Below are 21,281 nucleotides of genomic sequence, written 5' to 3' on the forward strand. Positions count from 1 at the left end.
GGCGTAGCGGGGGTTAGAAGTTGGGCGGAGCGACCGAGTGACGCAGTAGCCTCCCCAGCCAATCAGGGGTGGGGAAGGGAGGCCGAGGAGGAAGCGGATCCGCCGCCGCGCAGCTAAACCGCAGCGAACTATCCGCTTCGTCTCCCTCCGCCGCTCTCGGGGCCTAAGCGGGAGCTGCTGGGACGGCGTCACTGGGTGGGCTGGGGCGGAAGTGGAGGCGGAGGGAGACGGCTGCGTCTGCAGTACCTTGGTCTCTCGCGTCGAGGCTCTGGTGGGCGCGGGGGAGGGGGAGGAGGAGGAGGAGGAGCCCGCGGTCCGGGCGGCGGTGGCGGCGGCGCCCGAGTTCCCCGTAGGGCCCCGCCTCGGAGCGGGCGGCGGTGGAGGAGGAGACTGAGGAGCAGGATGGCGGCCTCGGCCCTGTACGCCTGCACCAAGTGCACGCAGCGCTATCCCTTCGAGGAGCTCTCCCAGGGCCAGCAGCTTTGCAAGGTCCGTGGGCGCTGGGTGGTGGGCGGGCGGGGTTTCCTCGGCCATAGCCCGAGGGAGCTGGGTGCCCGCTGCTCTGCAGCCCCTCTCTCTTCGCCGGCGCCTTGGGGGTTTGGAGCCCTCGCCTCCTCACTCAGAGACCCCGTTATCCGAGGACCTGGGCATCAGCTGGGAAAGCCCCTGAGAGGAGGACGGAACCCTGCCCTCTTCCAGGCGACCCAGGAGGGGGCCGGGCCCCAGCAACGTTGAGGGGTCTCAGGGGTGGGGCTGCGTGAGGCAGCCACCTGTCTATGCCGCAGAGACCCCGGGATGGAGATGTTTTCATCTCGGTTTTCTGTCTAGTCTGTCCTCTCCTTCCACCGGGAGGCAGAGGACGGTGTTTGCACTTTCTTGCTAGGAACCTGAAGCCGCAAAGCTGACGGCATCCTTCTTCCCCGTCCAGGAAAGCGAAGCGTCTGGCTTGGGAACAGAATGCTCTATGATTTGGAGCTCCTCCCATCCCATTAAAGCCGGGATGCTGTCTGTGAGCAACGGTGCAAAATAATAAGTAGTTTCACATTTAACCAATCCTTGGAATCGGCCCTGACAGCTTTTTTTAATTTATCTGTTGCGTACCCCCCCCCCATCTAATAAAGACAAAGACACCTAAGCCTTCCCTAAGGAATTATGCTGTAATTGGCTACTTATTTGATAAATCACTCAATTTTCTACGTTGGGGGACAAATTTTATTGATGTTTTAGGCATTTGACTAGGTTGGGTAATAATTTTCCACCAGAAACGTGAAATTTTGGGGGCCTTGAGATAGATAATGACTAATATATTGTCTTATTACAGGAATGTCGGATTGCGCATCCCATTGTAAAGTGTACTTACTGCAGATCAGAATTTCAACAAGAGAGGTTTGTATATTGAACAGTTTTTGATTGTTAAAGACAAAGTATTGTCTGTAAGGAATACTTGAGGGTTGTAATCCCATATTTATGTTACAGTTTTTTTTTTTAATAAAATGGTTTAGTTTCTCAAGCTTTAAGTTGTAAGCCCTTTCTGCATGGTAGGAGAGAGAATGCTGACCAAAAATTAATGGCTGTTTTACAGCTAGACTTTATACCTGCGGAGATAAAAAATAAATTATTGCATGGAAAATGTACAGCCTTGCTAACGAAAAGTGCAAATATAAACTGTTATTGTTAAGCTATTAAAAAATGGCAGAACGTTAGTGCTGACATGGACCTGAGGAAAGGTCTATAGTGTTAACCAGCTACCTTCCAAGGGTAAAATCTAGTGACTTGTTACCAGTGGAAGAACAGCACATATTTCTTAATGGAGTGATTCCTGTTAGAGCCTCAGTGCATGCACAAGAGCTTAAGAGAGGAGCAAATAATTTCTTCACAAGTAGGTGTGAGCATCATAATAGTGGAGAGCACCCAGTGGAAGGTTAGGTAGGCACTGGTGCGGTGCATAAATAGTGGCAAGTGTGAGGATTTTGGAACTAGATAGAAAACAGTAGGATTTTTTGTTTTGTTTCCATTTAAAATACACAATAAAAATGTATGAAAACATTTATCTTAAGTTAATTAAGGGGAGCAAATTTGGATAATATACAGCCCTAAAAAGATCCTCACGTTTGCAGTTTTAAAAAATTCTTACTCTGTGTTAGAGTAAGTTTTAAGTACTACTAAAGTACATGGTACACTTTTACTAATAGTACACTTTGACTACTTGCTTTAGTTCAGCATTGTGCTGCATAAGTTTCATCATCTATATACAATTTCCTTTTCAGCAAAACTAACACGATTTGTAAGAAGTGTGCTCAAAATGTGAAGCAATTTGGCACCGTAAGTATATCTTATATTTTCATCTCATTTTATTGCTGCTGATCAATTAATGTTTTCACAAAGATGGACCTTTTAAAAAATATGTATTGCTATGTTCTTAAATATTTCAAGTACCAAAATATTTCAGGAAAGAAACTTTCTATAGAGAGTCTGATGGGAAGATAACATTTTAAAACAGTCTTATTATGTGCATGTTTATATATATTGAATTTCAGTGGGGAAGTTAGGATTTTATTCTTTAAAGAGTCAAATATAGCAAACAAACTCCTGGTTGTAGAGAACCTACTTATAAAGTTTGCATAACTGTACTTTACCTCTTCCTCAGAACCTCTGACAATTTTTGTATAGTGGCACAGTTCAGGCATTTAGTCACAAAAGTCAAGAAGTTATCCTAGTACAGTTCTTTTCTTATATGTATATTACAGTTATTATTGGTATATTACACTCATGATTAGTCAAATTTCTGGCCTTAAGGGTTTCTAAAATCTTCAGTTGTCTTTTGAATATCAAAGAAAATCAAGGTATGTTTGTTTTAGTTATGTTGAATATGCTTGTGCCAGTTTTTTTTAGTTGAAAACTCACCTATTTCTTGCATCATCTGTACCTATATATGATGAAAAGTTGTTAAATGTATTTTGAATAAATGATATAGTAATTAAGCTAACAGGATATTAAGTTAGTAGAAGTTCACTCCCCCAAATACTGGATACATGAAACTTTTTTGTGTACCTTTGTTTTCATTTATTGAAACGTCTTTACATGTAGCTTTTGTATTATATAACATACTATGCAAGTCATAAGTACATTTCTCACGATCTTATTTAACTATTTGACGAAAAGTTTAATGAGTCTAGAAATAAATGTTAGCAAATGAATAGAAACATAATAAATGTCTTTGACTATGATAGGGCAACATACTTCACAGAAAACTTTTTTGCCTATTAGTTTCCTTAATTAATTCCTAAAATATGTCCTGTTCACTGGGTATATTTTATGCAGCAAAATTTTAGTATTTTAAAATGTCTCAATTAAAGAAAATATCTGTTTTTCAGCCTAAGCCTTGTCAATACTGTAACATAATTGCAGCATTTATTGGTACCAAGTGTCAGCGTTGCACAAATTCAGAAAAAAAATATGGACCACCTCAGACTTGTGAACAGTGCAAACAACAGTGTGCTTTTGATCGGAAGGAGGAAGGAAGAAGAAAGGTATGTTTTATTTATTTTATGACATCTTCTGGAAATTAAATAAAACACAAACAAGTTGGAAATTAAATAAAACACAAACAATTTGGAAATTATTATAATTAATATATTACTGAAGCTTGATGTATTCTTTGGGTCCCTGAAAGCAGGTGGTTAGATGAAAGTGCAGGAACAGTGCATTTTCTCCTTGCTGACGTGATATGTAGATTCATGTTGATCAGTTGAGATTACTATACTTTAAAAAACATTCTGTGATAGCTATTCTGTACTATTTGGTTATCCAGTATTTGGTGTGGGAGAATTACTAACTGCTTTCAAATCTTTTCAGCTACCTACCTTTTTGCTGGTTACTTGAAGTTGCTGGTGTGAAAATATACCTGATGACACTTTAACACATATGATTCAAAGTTAGTCATGTGCCTTTCGATTTGGGGCTCATATTTTATACCATTGTTTGTTTTTCTCTACCTACAGTGACTTAAAAGGTATCTATATGTGTGTGACATTTCTCTGCTGAGCATTCACACAGGCCTCCTGATGACTATCAGTTTCAGTTGATTTGGAGGATGACTGTCTCTTTGAGGGGCTCTGCCATGTTCCTGCACAGCAATATATGTACCCTAGTTGTAAGACATGTTCCTCCAGCACTTCTCGTCTGAACAAATAGAGGATACGAACTTAATTTTAGTCTTAATTTTGGAAAGAAGTCTCTTTTCCTCCCCGTTGACATGCAGACACTGGCCTCCCATTGTCTGTGAGAGTTGTGTTTTATAAAATTGCTGCAAACACTGAGTTAGTGAATAGAACTGTTGCTCCTATGGACAATACAGGATAGGTCCCTGCCTCTGGTCACAACGTGGTAATCAGTGGATCGGTACCTAATCTTGTTTTGTTTTGTGTATGTTTCTGTTTAAAGACACCTTAATATATATTGGTGATTGATTAAATTGAACTCATAGCAAACAGCACTATAACTATGCCTGAATGAATCTTATCTAACACAGGTATTTTCCACATAAAGTACATCATAGCCGCCTTATGCTTAGGAACACTACATCACTTTAGTACTACTTTTGGGGACCATTTTAGCAGTGAAATCACCAATAAAAAGCACAAATGTGAAAAACGTGATAGGAGGTAGACTGTGAAAAGGATACTTGTTTACAATATGAGGGCTGAAGAAAGGCAGCAGAGCATCACCTTGTTAACCTCATCTGGGAACGTTTGTGGTCTAGCTACACAAATTTTTTTGCTGCTCTGTGCATGTGGGTGAATGATCACAAAAGTGCTACAAATTGATTTAGGGGGTGACAGGTAAATTTTAGCTGATAGGTGGTGAATTTGCCAATACAAAATCTGCAAATGACAGTCGATTCTATATGTCATTCAATCTCATTTTTTCTATAAATTAACAGTTTTGCTGTCATGGGAAATACTTTGCCATTTTAGTAATTACACAGTAATTTAAGAATTTATGATAGTGCTTAGGTAAGGTTTCTTTGAAGTATATCATCAAGTTATGCTTATTTTCTAGTAATAAGAAAATGAGTTTTCCTCTCCAAATTTAAAAATGCCTCAAAACTAATGGAAGTCCATATATCATCCTTTCTAATTTTATGATCCTCTAAATAAGCATTTCCCCAAGTTTCAGAGAAAGTCTACTTTTACTTCCATTTTGCAACAGTCACTGTGTGTGGTGTGTGTGTGTGTGTGTGAGTGTGAGTGTGTGAGAGAGAGAGAGCGTGCGCACATGCACACCAGCAGTTGAGCAGTTTACCTTACCTGGTTTCACGTATAGCCAGTTACACGTACATTTAATCTAATCTAAGTATTTTCTTTTAAAAGGTTGATGGGAAGTTATTATGCTGGCTCTGTACTTTATCGTACAAGAGAGTTTTACAGAAGACAAAAGAACAAAGGAAGAGCCTGGGATCCTCACATTCAAATTCGTCTTCTTCATCTCTTACTGAGAAAGACCAGCATCATTCAAAACATCATCACCACCATCATCACCATCACCATCGTCACAGCAGTAGCCATCACAAGTAAGTACTTTGAAATCGTGTTTTCCAAAGTCCTCACTGGCATTTTAATGCCAGATTTTGGTGTTTAACTTTTTGTAAATGCTAGCTATGTGCTTGTCCAGTTTCCATTGTACACAGTAAGCTTCTTGAGTGTTACCATGACAGCTTCTAGGGCTGTTTCCCCACTTTATTCAGTGTACAGAATTACACATAATGAGTGTGTTTAGTTGTTTACTATAAATATAAAGGTAAGACTTTTAGAGAATTACAATATAAAGTTATGATCATATAATGAAGTCAAAATACAAGTACATCAGAGTTAATTGATGCTTCATTGATTCATGTTATCAAAAGCCTCAATATTCTTTTTTTGTTCAAAGAATTGTTAGGATTTTACTTGTAAAAATTTTATTTACCTCTGTTACTATTAACTTGTTTTAGTTAAAACAAATTTAAACCGGTGACTAGGAAATGTTTTTTGGAGAACAGATTGTAACACTGTCATTTGTGACCATGATGGAAGCATTCTAAACCTTGAAGGTTCACAAAGTGTGAGAAGTAATCTTTTTGACTAATGTTTCTTTGCTTTTTTAAAAAACAGGAACTCTATTCAAATATTAACAACTGCTTGATTTTTAAATTGCCTTAGGGAGAAAAGTTCCATAGTAGTAGTATCTTAACCCTTTATGTGTGTAAAGTTTTTTTAAAGTGTAGTTTTAGTCTTCATGGACAAATCAAGAATATTAAAATGCAAAATAAATACAAAAATTAAAACAGAGAAGAAGGGGACATGATACACACTGATTTTCAGGAGAATTTATTTTTTTTTCACAAATTTCTCTGAGCCTTTTTAAAGTTCTAGACAGTTAAAACAGTTTCATTTACAGAAAACTGATGCCTGCCACAGTTAAGAACACATGAAGATATTTGTGGAATGTAATGTAGTTCTGTCTAATTAACAACATTTGATTCTGAATTATAGGCAAGCACATAGTAGATTATGGGGGTTGATTGAGACACTGAGATTGTTTGCTTCTCTAGCAATTTTTCCATTTGTCTCACTGTGTTGTAGTGCTTTCTGGATGTAACAGTGGTAGACTGCATAATGACTTCTAATCTGGCTACTTTGAAGAAATCTTGTGGCCTCTATATCAGTGTATCCCAAGGAACAAAGGAATGTAAACCTTCCTTGTTTTTGCTTCTTGCTTTAGGAAAATATATGAGGAAATAACTACCATGATGGTAACTGTCAGACGTAAGACTCAGCTGAAATGTCCCTTTCCCTTGCCCTTTACTTGTTTTAGCATGCTGTGAAAGGACACACTCAGATTATGTTTATAAAGATCAAATTTTGTGACAGTAACTTAATCTTTTGAAATTAATGTTTCAGAAGTAAAGGGAAAGAGAATGGATTGACTTTTTATTTTCCTTTGGATTATTTAAGATATGCAAATACTATTTTGTATTTGATGAGTAGGCAGCCAGTTTGTGGAGCCCTATCTTAAGTTCATTGGATAAGGATGATTATGAAGAGCTTACATATTGTGATATATAGTGATGGGGGAAGGAAGAAACTCAGGTTAATATGGATGCAAGAATATCCCACCTCAGAAAGCTGGGATTCTGTTTCTGTTAAGTCATTATTAATGTGATTTTTCTCATTTTGAGGTCTGAATAGTTCTATTAATTCATGTGTGATTATATACCTCGCTAATGCTTTTAATGAAATTTGTAAAAGAAACAAAATGGCAACTGAATTCCTCAGTAGGGTTGCCGTTCATTGCCACAAGTAGAGAATAACTCAGGTTGAGAGAATTACAGCTGCTGTTTCCCCAGCTTGTTATTTATAGCTGATTCTTAAGAACATGGTTAAAAAGCTTCTACAGCTAAAAGAATAGTAAATTTTATATACACACACAAACATATGTACATATTTCTATTTTGTGTATGCTAGCACTGTACTAAGTGTCTTTACATAGGTAACTCATTTAATCCTTATTTTCCCTATAAGGTATACCCATTTTACAGATGAGGTGACTGAGGCTCAGGGATTTTAAGAACTTGCAAAAGGTCACACAGCCCAGGTCTTCTTAACATCTCTTATATTGTATATACAGTGGACCCTTGAACAACAGGTTTGAACTGCATAGATCCACTTATATACTCAGATTTTTTTTTTTTTTACTAAATATTTACTACAGTTCTACATGATCTGTGGTTGATTGAATCTGTGGCTGCAGAACCTCCTATATGGAGGGTTGACTGTAAAGTGCAGATTTTCAACTGTACAGAGGATCAGCACCCCCAAACACCCATGTTGTTCAAGGGTCAGCAGTTTACGTGGTGTGCAGTACATAGGAGATGCTCTGCATGTGTTGAATGAATAAGCTAGAGGTTAATGAAGGATTGGCCAATGTGAAAGTACAGGAAAAAAGTATGGACAATTCATAGTGAGTTATAAAGTGGTTACTAGTATTGTGGCATAGTGGAAAAGAAGTAGTACTGTAGTAGTAATTATAAGTAAAAGTAAAATCAGTAGTTACTATGAGATTTCCCAGTATTTTCAGCATGACTGCTCCAGAGTACAGCCTAATGAAAGAAGAAACTTTGGAAAAGATTCTTAGGAAAACTAGGAAAGAAAGAAAAATTCAGATACTTCCTGGTTCAACTTGACACACGATTGTGAGCAACTTGAGTTACTCCAGAGGAATCTCCACGTAGGATTATTAGGAAGGCCTTAACTTTAAGATAAAACATCTGTCTGAAATAGTAAGGGTAGCCTAAGAATGATGGTTTTCAGACTTTGTCATTATAGAACCCTGTTGTGGTGGTTTTCATGCTTATAATACCCTAACCCTTAGTATGATATTAAATTGAATTATTGAAAGTCCTGATTAAAAAGAAAATCCAGTCCCTATCATCGTACCTTTCTTAAACAACTTAAGATGGGTAGTAGTCATTTGATTAGAATTTATCTTATTGGAATGTGATTTATTCAAAATATATTAGCTTAGTCTGAAAACTTAGTTGAATATGCCTTTCTCAGAACAAAAGAATATACACATATATCATTTGATTCCGTTGGGAAGAATGCTGTTAAAATGTTGATGGGTTAAATAAATGTTGTTATTAGATATCATCTGTGTATTTTTCAGAATCAGCAATCTGAGTCCAGAACAAGAGCAGGGACTGTGGAAACAGAGGTAAATACGTAAACATATTTTCTGAACTATTTTGACATGTATTTTTTAAGATGTGATATTCCTTGAACTTTGTTACTTAGGCTTTAAAAAAATTGATATTCAGTAAAACTTCAGGGGAAGAAGAATAACTTTTCATTTGATGCCTCTGCCCTTCTTACTCTAATTATTTTTATTAATGTTTGGTTTCAGCCATAAATCCTCTGCAGCAATTCAGAATGAAACTCCAAAGAAAAAGCCCAAATTGGAATCTAAGCCGTCTAATGGAGATAGGTAAAAATGAACTCCTTTAGTGCTGTGAAAATTCAACTTAGTTGAACAGTTATGGCCGATTGCCAGTTATTACTAGGTAAAAGAGTAGAACATGTATCTTCTACACTGACTTCTTTGAGTCACCCAGAAGAGTAAACATAATCAGTTAAAATTTTTAACTTAATTTTAGCAATAAGAAAGTGGCACTGAACGATGTTCTATTTGGGGCATAAATTTGGGTTTTGAAAAAAAATCTGAATAGAGAACATTATCTTAATTATTCTTCAGTGAAACACAAAACTAATTGTGATATTTGAAATTGACCTGCTTGGAAAATGTTTTTAGATTTAAAGTATTTTGAGAGTGACTTTGTTTTAGTTCATTAGCCAAAAGTTTGCTGATGTTACTGTACAAATTGGCTGCCTATTGCTTTACACTAGAAGTATTGACCCCCTAAAAGCTAATACTGAATTATATTTCTGCAGGTGTATGTAATGTGTGCCATTAGTAAGGTAATTTGCCAGTTGCATCCATTTCTGTCAGGTACATATTTTTTTGCATTAGCCTTAAGGATGTTTGTGGAATTGTCTAATTTATGCAATTTGAACACCTGCTAATTTTCCTTCTACTTCATTTAACTGTGTTTTACTTTTTTCTTTTTAGTAGCTCTATAAATCAGTCAGCAGATAGTGGGGGAACAGACAATTTTGTCCTTATAAGTCAACTGAAAGAAGAAGTGATGTCACTTAAACGTCTCTTACAGCAGAGAGACCAGACCATTTTAGAAAAAGATAAAAAGGTAAGTACATGGTTCACTGAAGCCTGGTAAGGTTTACATCTTGACTCTTGCTTGATAATTGCAAATTTTGTTGAGACTTTCTTTAATAACTTGGTCATGTTTATTGTACATGATTCTTACAAGACACAGAAGCCCAAATTGGAACCTAGGCCATCTAATTATGATATGTAAAAGTGGTACTTCAGAATTTTAGTTCTAAGAATCAATTGAGAGCTGATTAGAATTCTAATAATTTCTGAACATTAGTTTTCAGGAAGCCTGTAATCTAAAATTAGATCTAATGTCTTAATTTGAAAATGAGATGTAAATGGAATATTATGTCAATTCTTTTGGTATAAGAAAGTAATTGAATATAGTCTAATATACCAATTATATATTTATTTCAATTAAGATCAAATAAGTGGAGAAAAATTAATGCTGTGGGAATTTCCTATGTGGTAATGATTAACAATAGGTATCTAAGATAGGAATTAAGTGTACTTATTGGGACTTTATCAGTTAGATAAAGAGGAATATCAAATATGTTGTCTGTTTAGTGAAAAGTTCTCATACTTTCTGTGTGCACTTGAGCAGAATTTTACCTGTTTGGGCCTCAGTTTTCTCATTTTAAAAATGAGAGTATTAACACCATCTCATGGGAAGATGGTTGTGATTAAATGAGAATGTAAAGCGTTTACTTACAGCTTCTGGCATGTATAAGTGCTCATAGCTGCTATTACTGGGGTTTGGTCTTCTTTGAGGGTAGAACCTACTTCTGTACTTGTTTTATGATCCTAGACTGTCTGGTTTGACCTACTTCAAACATACCATAGCAATAGGAAAACATTAAAAACGTTCTTCTAAAATTATGAACAAGATGTGATTATGAATATGTAGTATGTAGCTATCTCTGAGATTCCATAGTAGTGCTTGAGTCTGAGTTGGCTTTTACTTCTGGCATTCATGTAAAAAATGTAACTTTTATGTTACATTTTCCCACACCTTGATGGTTAATGGATTTAAATTTATCTTAATACATTTGTACCTTACCTTAAGCAAATTTGATATATGAAATTTAGGATTGACATAAGACAAAAATAGGATAGTTACGAGTATTTTATTTTTTATGGTTCTTTTTGCTTAACAACAGAATATTTTAAATTAGCTTTAATGGAAATTTGTTTTACACACAAAATATTAGAAACATTTCTGTTACACAAAGACAGGTCTATCTGTACTAACCTAGATAAAAGTTGAATAAAATGGGAAGTTTACTATAAAATAGTGATTCCAAAACTACGTGGTAATGAACTGTGGAATTTTGGCCTTTTTAGATTTTTTTTTTTTTTTTCAAGCATCACTATTCTGTGTTAGTGCAATTAGTGGAAAGTTTTCTGGTTTTGTTATTGTTCCTTTTTTCTTAAACACTAATGGGGATGGAAATTAGCAGTACTATGAGGAAAATAATTGTAAGCCTAAAATAGCTACATACTTACAGCTTTTTAAAATAATGTAAATGTAAGACAACCACGTTATTTTCTAGAATTTATTTCACTTTATTCAGTGACTTCTAGAGCCAGCCATGTACTAGATCATGAGGATAAAAAGACAAAATAAGACATGATTCTTATCTTCCAGAAATTCATAATCTGGAGGCAACTCACAGTGTAGTGATGAAAATATCATAGCTTATCTGATGTGAACTGACATTTCAGAACGGGAATTCCTTTGTAATGTAGAAAGCAGGATTCAGTTATTCTTTGAATTGGACAAAAAGCGAGAGCTTTTATTCAGAAAATCAGTATATAGGGCACTGTGACTTCCTTTCTCTTTTTGGTGTACTTCTTTGTTTACTGGCTACCGGGTAATTACAGAAAAGAACCTGCAAACCTTTAAAGCTTATGTAATGAAAACCAATTAAAAATAAGCAGAAGCTGTCTTCTGCCTGGTTCGTATGTTGAAATTATATAATACCAACCTATTTTTTAGTATGAAGTCATGAGATTTTGTATCTTTATGTATGTCATTTATATTTATGAAAAAAATTGTCATATAGCTGTCTTTCCTTCCTCAAATCACCATCTTTTTTCTTACGTTGTCTAATTTAGCCCAAATTTTAAAGTAGCCCCCTTTCCTTTCTTATTCCATGTTAGTTGTATTTCTGTGCTTTGTTCTCCATTTTTACCTCAAATCTTAAGTGGTATTGGATATGGAATTCTGGACATAAATTTTAAAGTAAAAGCAATATAGCTTTTGGTTGATAAGACTTGTTCCTTTATGTACTTGCCCAGTGTGAAACTTTTTTCTTTTTTCATTGAAAGATTATTTTAACCTGAAACCAGTTTTACTGTTTACTTTGTTTATATATAATGTGAAGTATGTTTTAACTGAAGCATTTTCCAGGGTATTAACCATTAAGCTTTCCTGTTGGCATACCAGTTGCCAAATTCTGTGTCCAGTGAAACCACCTTTAAAAAGAAACACAAAAGGCAACTTCTCAAAAGTTATACTGATGGTTCAATATTATCTTAACATTAAAATTGTATTAGTGTTAAAGTAGTAAATTAGATAGAATTCATTATATCACAAAACAAATTCTAGATAAGTTACAAAACTCAGTAAACTGCTGTTAACATTCTCCACTTTTATAATGAATTGTGAGTTTATTGTGAAAAATATTTAACAATGATGTGTTTGTGCATATATATATATATATATATATACATGTATATACATATATATATATAGCTATATATATTTTTTTCTTTAATCTTTCAGTTAACTGAACTTAAGGCAGACTTTCAGTACCAAGAGTCAAACTTGAGAACAAAGATGAACAGTATGGAAAAAGCTCACAAAGAAACTGTGGAACAACTCCAGGTAAATGAGATTATTTATGTAAACTGTTAGGCAAGGAGGGGTAAACTTGGTTAATAGTATTCTTTCTCTTAGACTGGTATTGGTATCCCTACTTTATGCATATCTAGAGCATTTTCAGCTTTGATTTTGACTTAAAATACCTTTTAATCCTGCTCCCATTAAAAGTTATTGCCTGAAATCACTTGATAAGGAGATTCAGTAGATTAATTCTGAAACCTTTTGCCTAAAGTTCAGATGGGGTTTTCAGAGGAGGATATCACTGAAGTATGTTCAGTTGATCATCAGGTGAAAAGCAAAAAATTAAAAATCAGATTCATGAAACTAAGGTGAAAGTAAGGTCTTCAGTACATTGTGTAGTTATTCTTCCTGTTTCCTCCCAGATAACGGGAGGGAAGTGGGGGTACAAAACCGATTTACGGGACCTCGAGTGGAAGAAATTCATGCTGCATGCAGAGATGCAAGGCCAAAGAGTGCACTTTAACCTCTGTACTGTGATTTTTTTTTTTTTTAAACCATCATGGTTTTTTAAAAAAAATTATTTATTTATTTATTTTTGGCTGTGTTGGGTCTTCGTTTCTATGCGAGGGCTTTCTCTAGTTGCGGCAAGTGGGGGCCACTCTTCATCGTGGTGCGCGGGCCTCTCACTGTCGCGGCCTCTCTTGTTGCGGAGCACAGGCTCCAGATGCGCAGGCTCAGTAGTTGTGGCTCACGGGCCTAGTTGCTCCGCGGCATGTGGGATCTTCCCAGACCAGGGCTCGAACCCGTGTCCCCTGCATTGGCAGGCAGATTCTCAACCACTGCGCCACCAGGGAAGCCCTGTACTGTGGTTTTTAAAGTGCCAGATAGGGTTCTGCTGTATCCACAGCAGGGAGCCTCTAAGGATGTAGGCCAGCCTCAGAGTACTGCAGAGGATACTCAGTAGGGTGTCCATATACAAAACAACTGAATGGTGATGCCAAGAGTCACCACAGTGACGAGGAGGGTGGTTTCTGAGGTCTGGAATGCAGAGATGGAGAGCATCAAACAGAGATTTAGGTTATTTCCTTATTTAAGCCTTTTTTCACCTAGGTTTCATAAATTTAGAAATCAGACTACACTAAGTTAATTATATGTTCTATAGATTTATACATTCTGACATTTGTAGAATTAAGTCTTAAAAGCATAGAAGGGCTTCCCTGGTGGCGCAGTGGTTGGGAGTCTGCCTGCCAATGCAGGGGACACGGGTTCGAGCCCTGGTCTGGGAAGATCCCGCATGCCGCGGAGCAGCTAGGCCCGTGAGCCACAACTACTGAGCCTGCGCATCTGGAGCCTGTGCTCCGCAACAAGAGAGGCCGCGATAGTGAGAGGCCCGCGCATTGCGATGAAGAGTGGCCCCCGCTTGCCGCAACTGGAGAAAGCCCTTGCACAGAAACGAAGACCCAACACAGCCAAAAATAAATAATAAATAATAAATAAATTAAAAAAAAACAGTACAAATAATAAAAAAAAAAAAAAGCATAGAAGATGGCAGCACACAGACTTCAGGCTCTTGATGGGAGAGTGTAGCTTGGGAAGGAAGGAATTAATATTGCCCTGCATTTTTTTTTTTTTTAACATTGTAATACCAAGGGATATTTGCTATTTCCTATCTTTTGGTTTTGTGTTCTTCATACTTTGAAAATAGCTTAAGTTGAGTAAGATTGTAAAGTGGATTTAGGAACCTGTTGAAATTCAGGGTAGAGATTGCATAGTCGTAATGCTGATCTTACTATTACAGAGAATTCTGAAGAGAAACTTTCGTAGAACCTGACACATAGTAGGAATTCAAATAATTTGTTGAATGAGTGACGATTTATGGAAATGCCCATCTGCCCTCTGTTCTGAGAGATTGCCCATTTTATATATTAGGCTTCTTGTACATTATTGTTTCTCATCCACCAGCAAGCAGTAGTTTTATGTTACTTTACTCATTCAGTTATTAGTGCTGAATGATTACTGGAAACAAAATCTTCTGCATGATGATCTCTGGTTTAATGTGATTTAGCCAAAACATGAATAAATCCAGAATGACATGACAGAAAACCTGTGAGCAGTACTTAAATATGATAAAACTTAGTACTCTTCACTGTTCAAAAGAGCAGTTTGTTTCATTTTGTAGTTGTAAGCACAAGGGAACCTCTCTTTGACATCTTAGCCTGATTGGTATCTTAAGCCTACCTCTTCTTGGTAGCTGAAGTTTCATATAATTTAATAATAACTAATAACTCTATAGAAGTATACATTTTCAACATAATTTTACATAGGCTGTCTTATTTGCTCCTTACAGTAACTTTAAGTTATGTGGTATCCAGATGACACTGTGGTCACAGAGTCAGAAGTGACATAGAAACCTATATCTTCTGACTCAGATTTAACTATACTTTCTCTTGTTCTGCACTGACTCCCACCTCAGGTTACTCAGGTTTTCTACTTCATCCTTATTGTCAGACCACTTCCCTTTATCATTTGTATTATTACTGGTGACATTCTGTCACAGTTACGTATCCTCTTTTAACCCCACTCCCTTTAGCAACCATGTACTAGTAAGGTTCCCCACCTAAGTGAGTAAACACAGTGAACTGTTTTTCTTATCTTTTTGTGATAAGAAACTGAATGCTGAAGCAGAAAATTTATCTTGTTCTAATAACTCTCAAAACATTTGAAACTACCAAACTTGAAAAATAAGCACTGAGCATCACAAGAAAAAAATTGTCCAAAATACCAAAAAAAACCCCCACAACAAATCCCAGCCAATCAAACAAAAACCAAATTGTCTAAAATATCAAGAAAGCCAAATAAAAAATATACCTTCATTTAGGAGATAAGTTGATAAAAGGGGAAAGGGAATTAACATTTGAGTGCCTACCATATACCAGCCACTGTGTTAGGCTAAGTGTTTTGTATATTTGATTAGCTCTTTCAACTCCTGTTGAGGTAGATGGTGAAGTTTCTGTTTTACATGTGAGAAAATAGACTCCCAAGTTACATTGCAGATAAGTGTCAGAGCCAGGATTCAAAGCAGGATCTGTGTGATTCGTAATCCACATATTCTTTTCTTGAGGCCAGCATTTCTAAACATTTTTAACTTAACTTGCTTAAGAGTTCTTAAATAATTGATTTTTGCATGGTGCATAATAAAGAAGTATTATTAGGATGAATATTTTAATGCATATATATTAAATATTACTATAAAGTATATCTTAAATGTACCGAAATAAGGATAAGACAGATTTGGACTTGTCCCCATTTAACAACTGACTTACTGTTTATTTTTCTTAAAGGCTTTTTTCTTACATAATTTATCAGCAAAAAAATTTACTAGTGACGTGATTAGGACACTGAATATATACATGCAGATTGAAAATTAGCTGCTAAAGAATTAAAAGGAAAAACTTCTTTCAATACCTAAGGTTTGAGTTCTTGTATTTCATACTTAGAATATGAAAATTATAAACTCATTGATTTTTTTGTTTTTTTCTTGATGAATGAGAAAAGATAGTTTGAAAATTAACTCTTTAATGATTTGCTATGTCAGTGTAAACACTTTTGTATAACTTACAGATCTGACAGAGATCTCTTTGAGGCAAGTTTGCAGACATTTTCCTTTTTTTTATGCCCTTCATTAATTTGTATTTTAAAATTTCTGTTTCTTAAGATTCCTTTTTTTAACCAGTGAGTCTATTATAGTTATATATTGAATAATATGTAGCAAACAATGAAAAGAAAACAACTTACAACTACTGTGTTTACTAGGACTGGTCAGCTGAGTAATACACCAATTGATAATGGTTGCGTGCACTTGACTTCCACTAACTGCCAGGCATTCTCACTGATTTGTCATCTGAGTTTCTCAAACTATTTCGTTTTAAAGGGAAAATAAAAATCCTTTTAAATTCTTGATGATTTTCCAAATTTGAAATTGAATTTGAAATTACCACCTTAATTATTTAATAATCGTGGAATAGAGAAATGCTATTAATCATACAGTTGAACATTAAAAAATGATTTGACTTGCAAATGTAAGATAGCTAGGATATTTGCATTTTGGAGGTCTCCCTATTAATTAGGGAGAATTTGATTGGAGAAGGGTTGGAGAGTGGAAGTACAAAGCCTGGGAAAGGTTTATATTCTACGAAACTGCTTTAAGATGGTATATACTGAAAAGGCAGAGTGCCATACAAAGGCTAAAATTAGAGTAGAAGATAAAGCACTGAGGTTAAAAAAGTGTAGATAATAAAAAATCTTGAGACCTGTGCAGGAAAATGGTTTTCAAACATAAACCAGAGGATGTCTTCTGAAATTTTGTCAGTGCTCAGATTCCAAACTGTTGTCAACATTCTCCCTGTTTTGGCTCAAAAACTCCAAAAGCATTTGTGTATTAACATATTTGTATATATGGAGGGTCCTTTATTATCTACATTGCCACAGTTAAGAGATTACACAGGGAGATGGATGTAGTCAAAGTTTGAAAATATTCACTGAAGGCCCCCATTTATACTTTCCTCCTCACTAAACACTAGTGACTGCCATAGCACATTGGCTTGAGGACAGTGTGTTTGTCAGTGGTGGATGGAACATTTGAATGACTTGCAAATTCAGTTCAGATTGATGGCAAAATGAAATCTTGAATCTTTGAAAAGAAATTTCAGCCTTTCATGAAACTGAAAACAGTGATGATGTGTAACTGCTCAAGTTACATCAAAGCCAATACCAAATAACTGTATGCCAATTAAAGGAACAACAACAACAACAAAAAGACCAGAAAGGGTGGTTGTGATGGGTGCTTCAAAAAGTTTTCTTTTGAATATCATTAAGTTAAGAGAGTAGTCCCTTTGGTAAAGTGATAAAGTCTGAATATTTTTGCAAAAAGGACCTGTTATGCTTGCTCTATAAATAGGTAAACATCAAAATGAAAGACTTTGTAGAGTTTGTCTGAAAATAGCCCTCTCAAATTATCACTTGTTATTTGATCTTATTAATTATACAACAGTACTTATATTCATAGTTTCTGTTTCATGTTTTTAAGATAAAACAAAAATATTTTTCCCTTATTTAAAATTTTGACCCTCTTTTAAAGGGATTCACTTTAAGTTGCCTTTTGTGTAACCAATTATATCTTTGGACAACAATTACTTTAATATTGACATTACAAAGGGGGCTGATAAACGAATCTAGGATTTTCCTTCTACATATCCAACATTAAAGAGATGAACCTAAATATATCAACTCTTTCATTTATTCTGTTAGTGTTTCAATAAAATATTTGAAGTAGTATTCTTCAGCAGAACTTAATGTTTGAAACATTTTTAATTGTAAATGTTTTTGTCTTCCGCAGGCCAAAAACAGAGAACTACTCAAACAGGTTGCAGCATTGTCAAAGGGTAAAAAGTTTGACAAAAGTGGAAGCATATTAACATCCCCTTGAGAAGTGGTTATTCATTAGTGTTTCTGCTGAAAATGTAAAATTGGAAAAAAATTCTGTGAAGCCCTTAAATTCTGTGTAGTGGAAAAATATTTTTGCACACCAAACGAATTGGCATGTTTCCTATTCACTTTTGTAACTGATATACAGCATTTTTTAAGTTGTATAACATTCAAATAAAACTTCAACTGGTTTGAAGCAACTTTTAAATTATTTGATACCCAGGAACTTTTTTGCCAGCAATAGTGTTAAACAGTTGTAAGGGAGTGCATGAGTAGTGCTCTTTATAAAATACAACATGCAATAATAGAGTAGGTATGGTTTTCAGAAGTCAGAGCAGCAGGGCTTTTTGTTTTGTTTTTGTTTTACACTATGCTAATTTCATATAAACAGTTTTCAATTTAGAAATACAGAAACTTTTAAACAAGAAAAATTGTGAACACTGGTTTTTTAGTAATTGTGTTTTTACTTTTCATGAACATGACTTTAGGAGAGAATCATGGTGCTTTTATTAAATGGACTTCAGAGTATATGTAAATATGTTTTTTAAAGTTACATCGTTACCATTAGTTAGTAAACTAGTATTTTCATTATTGGTATAGGAATTAATGTTTATTGTACAGTATCCAAGGTAAATGTGTTTGTTTTGTAAAAACGACTGTAGATTTTTACTTACAAGTGCCTTTTTGCCACCTAATGTTTTTATTTATAGGAATGCTGATCTTTTGTACATACAGTTTGTTTTAAAATCATGTTTAATAAATGTTTGTATATAAATGCATATGTACAGAAGCCTATTTCGAAAGGAAATCAAAGTTGCTAGTAAAATGTTTGAGGTTGCATTAAGAACTGATAATGCATCTAGACTTTAGATGATTTTGTGGTTTGTTTCTGTGTGATATGGGAAGCTGTTGGTCATTGAATTCATTGAATTATGTCAAAATACTTCCCAAAAGATTTAATTTTAAATCACTTCTGATAGAATAATTTTATTTTTTATGTCATATGGCTTCATGTTCATATTTTGTGTTACATGTTTTATTTTTCTTTTATTAAAATTTTTAAAAATTAATAATTTTTCTGCAGTGGTCCATATATCTGCTTTCCCTATAATATGTGGTTATCTAAGTTAATATTTATGTACACCATACTTAATTTGTAAGTTTAAAGCAAATCTGGAAAAAAATTAAATATCTTTTAAATCAATCTGTGGTTATCTTTAAATAAATTGGAATCTACTGCAAGATTCAGGCACTATTTATAAGAAAATTATATCAGAGTCTTTAAAATTGTCTATAAAAGGTAAAGGTAGGGTGGGATAGGTTAGGAGAAGTTATTGACTAATTGTGTTCTAATCTAGTGGTTTTCAGCCTGTAATAGAATTGATCTCCTACTTAGTAAATGCCAGTTCAGAGTTTCAGTTCAATTTTAAAGCGTCAAGCATTGCTAGATATACTGTATAGAGTAGAAGGCTCCTTCTCTTAGGAATTTATGGGCAAAGTAAATTTGTTTCAAGTAAACTGTTATTAAATTTATCAGTCTTGAAGCATTGATTATGAATGTCCTATCAAAGATCCTCTTTCCGCAGAACACAGGATGATTGTAATAATTGTTTTTAACATGATTCATGTTTCAGTAGATTATTCCTATAGTGATTCATTATAAACAGATATCAAATAATACTTTGTCCAATTTGAAAACATATAATCTAGGGTAATTTTCAAGTGATAGTAAAATACTGAATCAGTCAGACTTGGAAGAATTAAACCAGTTTATTTTTATGAAATCTTCATGCAATAATCTTCCTAAACTTAGTATTCTCAACAATGATAGGTAATTGTCTCCTTAACACAGATTTTAATGTTTTCAGGATTTGCTAAATTCATAATACCGTCATTACCTTTCTTCAAAATTTATAATGTTTGTATTCTGGTTTCATAGCCATTTGTCAATCCACAGTGGTCATTATGGTTTTAAACTGTGTAATAGTTCTTATACCTTGTTGGAGCTGCTACAAAAGAAAGATGCCCCTTCCCCGTTTTTTAGGTAAGAGATTAAAAATTCAAATGAGTCTAAATACTTAAGCTTTGTAAATTCCAAGGCTAAAACCTTTTAGGGGCTTCACAGTATTTAGTCCTAATTAAATGCCCTCTCTTTATTCCATGAGCTGGTTTTATAACTTAATTATTTTGCAGTTGTATAAACTAGTATTTGAGTCCCAGTCCTGAATCTGTAGTGTATTGACATAATGACCTGATATCCTCTCAATGTGGACCTGTAAGGAGATACTATGGTGTGACGTATTGTGCTTTCTAGCCTGTTTTCAGCTATCGATTAGCATTTACCAGTGAGGGTCATTTTGGCTCCAGTTATTTATGTATTAATAGCCTGTGAATATTGCAGTCCTTTTTAGATTGTATTGGTCTAAATATGCATTCTGCAGTGAACCTGTTAAGCTGTTCACATGTATAGACTATTGAAATACTGTACCTGTACACATCTGACTGTTGACATTTTGTACTTTTTTTCTAAATCCAATATTTCACAATAAAAACTTGTCAAAAAGCTTTGTATTGGTTTCCTATTGCTGCTGTAACAACTTAGCACAAATTTAGTGGCTTAAAATAGCACAGATCAATTCTCTTACAGTTCTGGAGGCCACAAGTCCAAAATCAGTTTCACTGGGCTAAAGTCAGGGTGTTGGCAGGTCTGGTTCCTTTTGGAGGCTCTTGGGAAGTAAGTGTTTTCTTGCCTTTTCTAGCTTCTGGAGCTGCATTCCTTGCATTCTGTGGCTCTTTGCCCCCTCCTCCATCTTCAAAGCCAAAAGTACAGCATCTTCAAGTGTCTCTGCGTCTGTTGTCATATGATCTCTCTTTGGTCATAGTGTCTCTCTCTGTTCCCCCTTAGAAGGACATTGTCGGGCGCACCTGGATGATCAGGATAGTCTCCCTATCTCAGGTCCTTAATTACATCTGCATACTCCCTTTTGTCATGTAAGGTAATATAGTATTTATATATTTATATGTTCCAGGGATTAGGACTTGGACATCTCAGGGGACCGTTTTTGAGCCTACAGTAAGATTCACCTACATTTTTCTAAAACAATAGATTTGAAGGAGTTGACTCAGACCAAACAAGTTTAATTTTCCTATCTGTTAAGACTGCTCTCATGAAATAGTT

General features: G+C 35.3%; 1 protein-coding gene across 3 annotated transcripts; it reads left to right on the forward strand.

Annotated features, from left to right (window-relative positions):
* The first annotated feature begins 295 nt into the window (after window positions 1-295).
* FAM76B (family with sequence similarity 76 member B) lies at window positions 296-20,672 on the forward strand. 3 transcript variants are annotated; one of them, XM_036859624.1, is made up of 11 exons: window positions 296-489; window positions 1,322-1,386; window positions 2,268-2,322; window positions 3,375-3,530; window positions 5,373-5,572; window positions 8,707-8,754; window positions 8,944-9,024; window positions 9,667-9,802; window positions 12,560-12,661; window positions 15,961-16,089; window positions 18,015-20,672. In XM_036859624.1, exons 1-10 carry the CDS (start codon window positions 403-405, stop codon window positions 16,045-16,047), a joined length of 1,017 nt encoding a protein of 338 aa, XP_036715519.1. In that variant the 5' UTR covers window positions 296-402; the 3' UTR covers window positions 16,048-16,089; window positions 18,015-20,672. The 3 variants fall into 3 exon arrangements, with proteins under 3 accessions (XP_036715519.1, XP_036715518.1, XP_036715520.1); XM_036859623.1 differs by lacking the exon at window positions 15,961-16,089; XM_036859625.1 differs by lacking the exon at window positions 15,961-16,089 and having other exon boundaries at window positions 9,670-9,802.
* The last annotated feature ends 609 nt before the right edge of the window (window positions 20,673-21,281 follow it).

This window comes from Balaenoptera musculus, chromosome 8, assembly GCF_009873245.2.
Source record: "Balaenoptera musculus isolate JJ_BM4_2016_0621 chromosome 8, mBalMus1.pri.v3, whole genome shotgun sequence".
Taxonomy (NCBI): Eukaryota; Metazoa; Chordata; class Mammalia; order Artiodactyla; family Balaenopteridae; genus Balaenoptera; species Balaenoptera musculus.